General features: G+C 54.1%; 1 protein-coding gene across 1 annotated transcript in view; it reads right to left on the bottom strand.

Moving 5' to 3' along the window:
* LOC104271064 (RAC-beta serine/threonine-protein kinase-like) overlaps positions 1–165 on the bottom strand; it is a gene marked incomplete at both ends in the record, with an annotated part of 691 nt that extends 526 nt beyond the window's left edge. Inside the window, one exon of the mRNA XM_009865626.1 lies at positions 43–165. Coding sequence (XP_009863928.1) covers positions 43–165 — 123 coding nt within the window. The remainder of the gene's footprint in view (positions 1–42) is intronic.
* Between the last annotated feature and the right edge of the window lie 116 nt (positions 166–281).

Genomic DNA, 281 nt, shown 5'->3' with positions numbered 1-281 from the left:
AAAAAGGGGTGAAGGGCAGGGGCGGGGCGGCGGCGGCGGCACCTTGATGTCCCTGTAGACGACGTCGCGGGAGTGGAGGTATTCCAGCGCCGAGACGATTTCGGCGCCGTAGAAACGGGCTCGGTCCTCCGTGAAGACGCGTTCTCTTGAGAGGTGGAAAAAGAGCTTGAGGGGAAGAAAAAAATAAAAACAAAAATATAAAACAAAAACGGAAAAGGGGCTTTAAAGCGCCAGGTAAACCCGGGTTAATCGCACTAATGCGGGCGTTTGTGTCCTGAGCT

Source organism: Apaloderma vittatum, unplaced genomic scaffold (assembly GCF_000703405.1).
Source record: "Apaloderma vittatum isolate BGI_N311 unplaced genomic scaffold, ASM70340v1 scaffold40942, whole genome shotgun sequence".
Classification (NCBI taxonomy): Eukaryota; Metazoa; Chordata; class Aves; order Trogoniformes; family Trogonidae; genus Apaloderma; species Apaloderma vittatum.
This window is presented reverse-complemented; position numbering and strand designations above follow the sequence as displayed.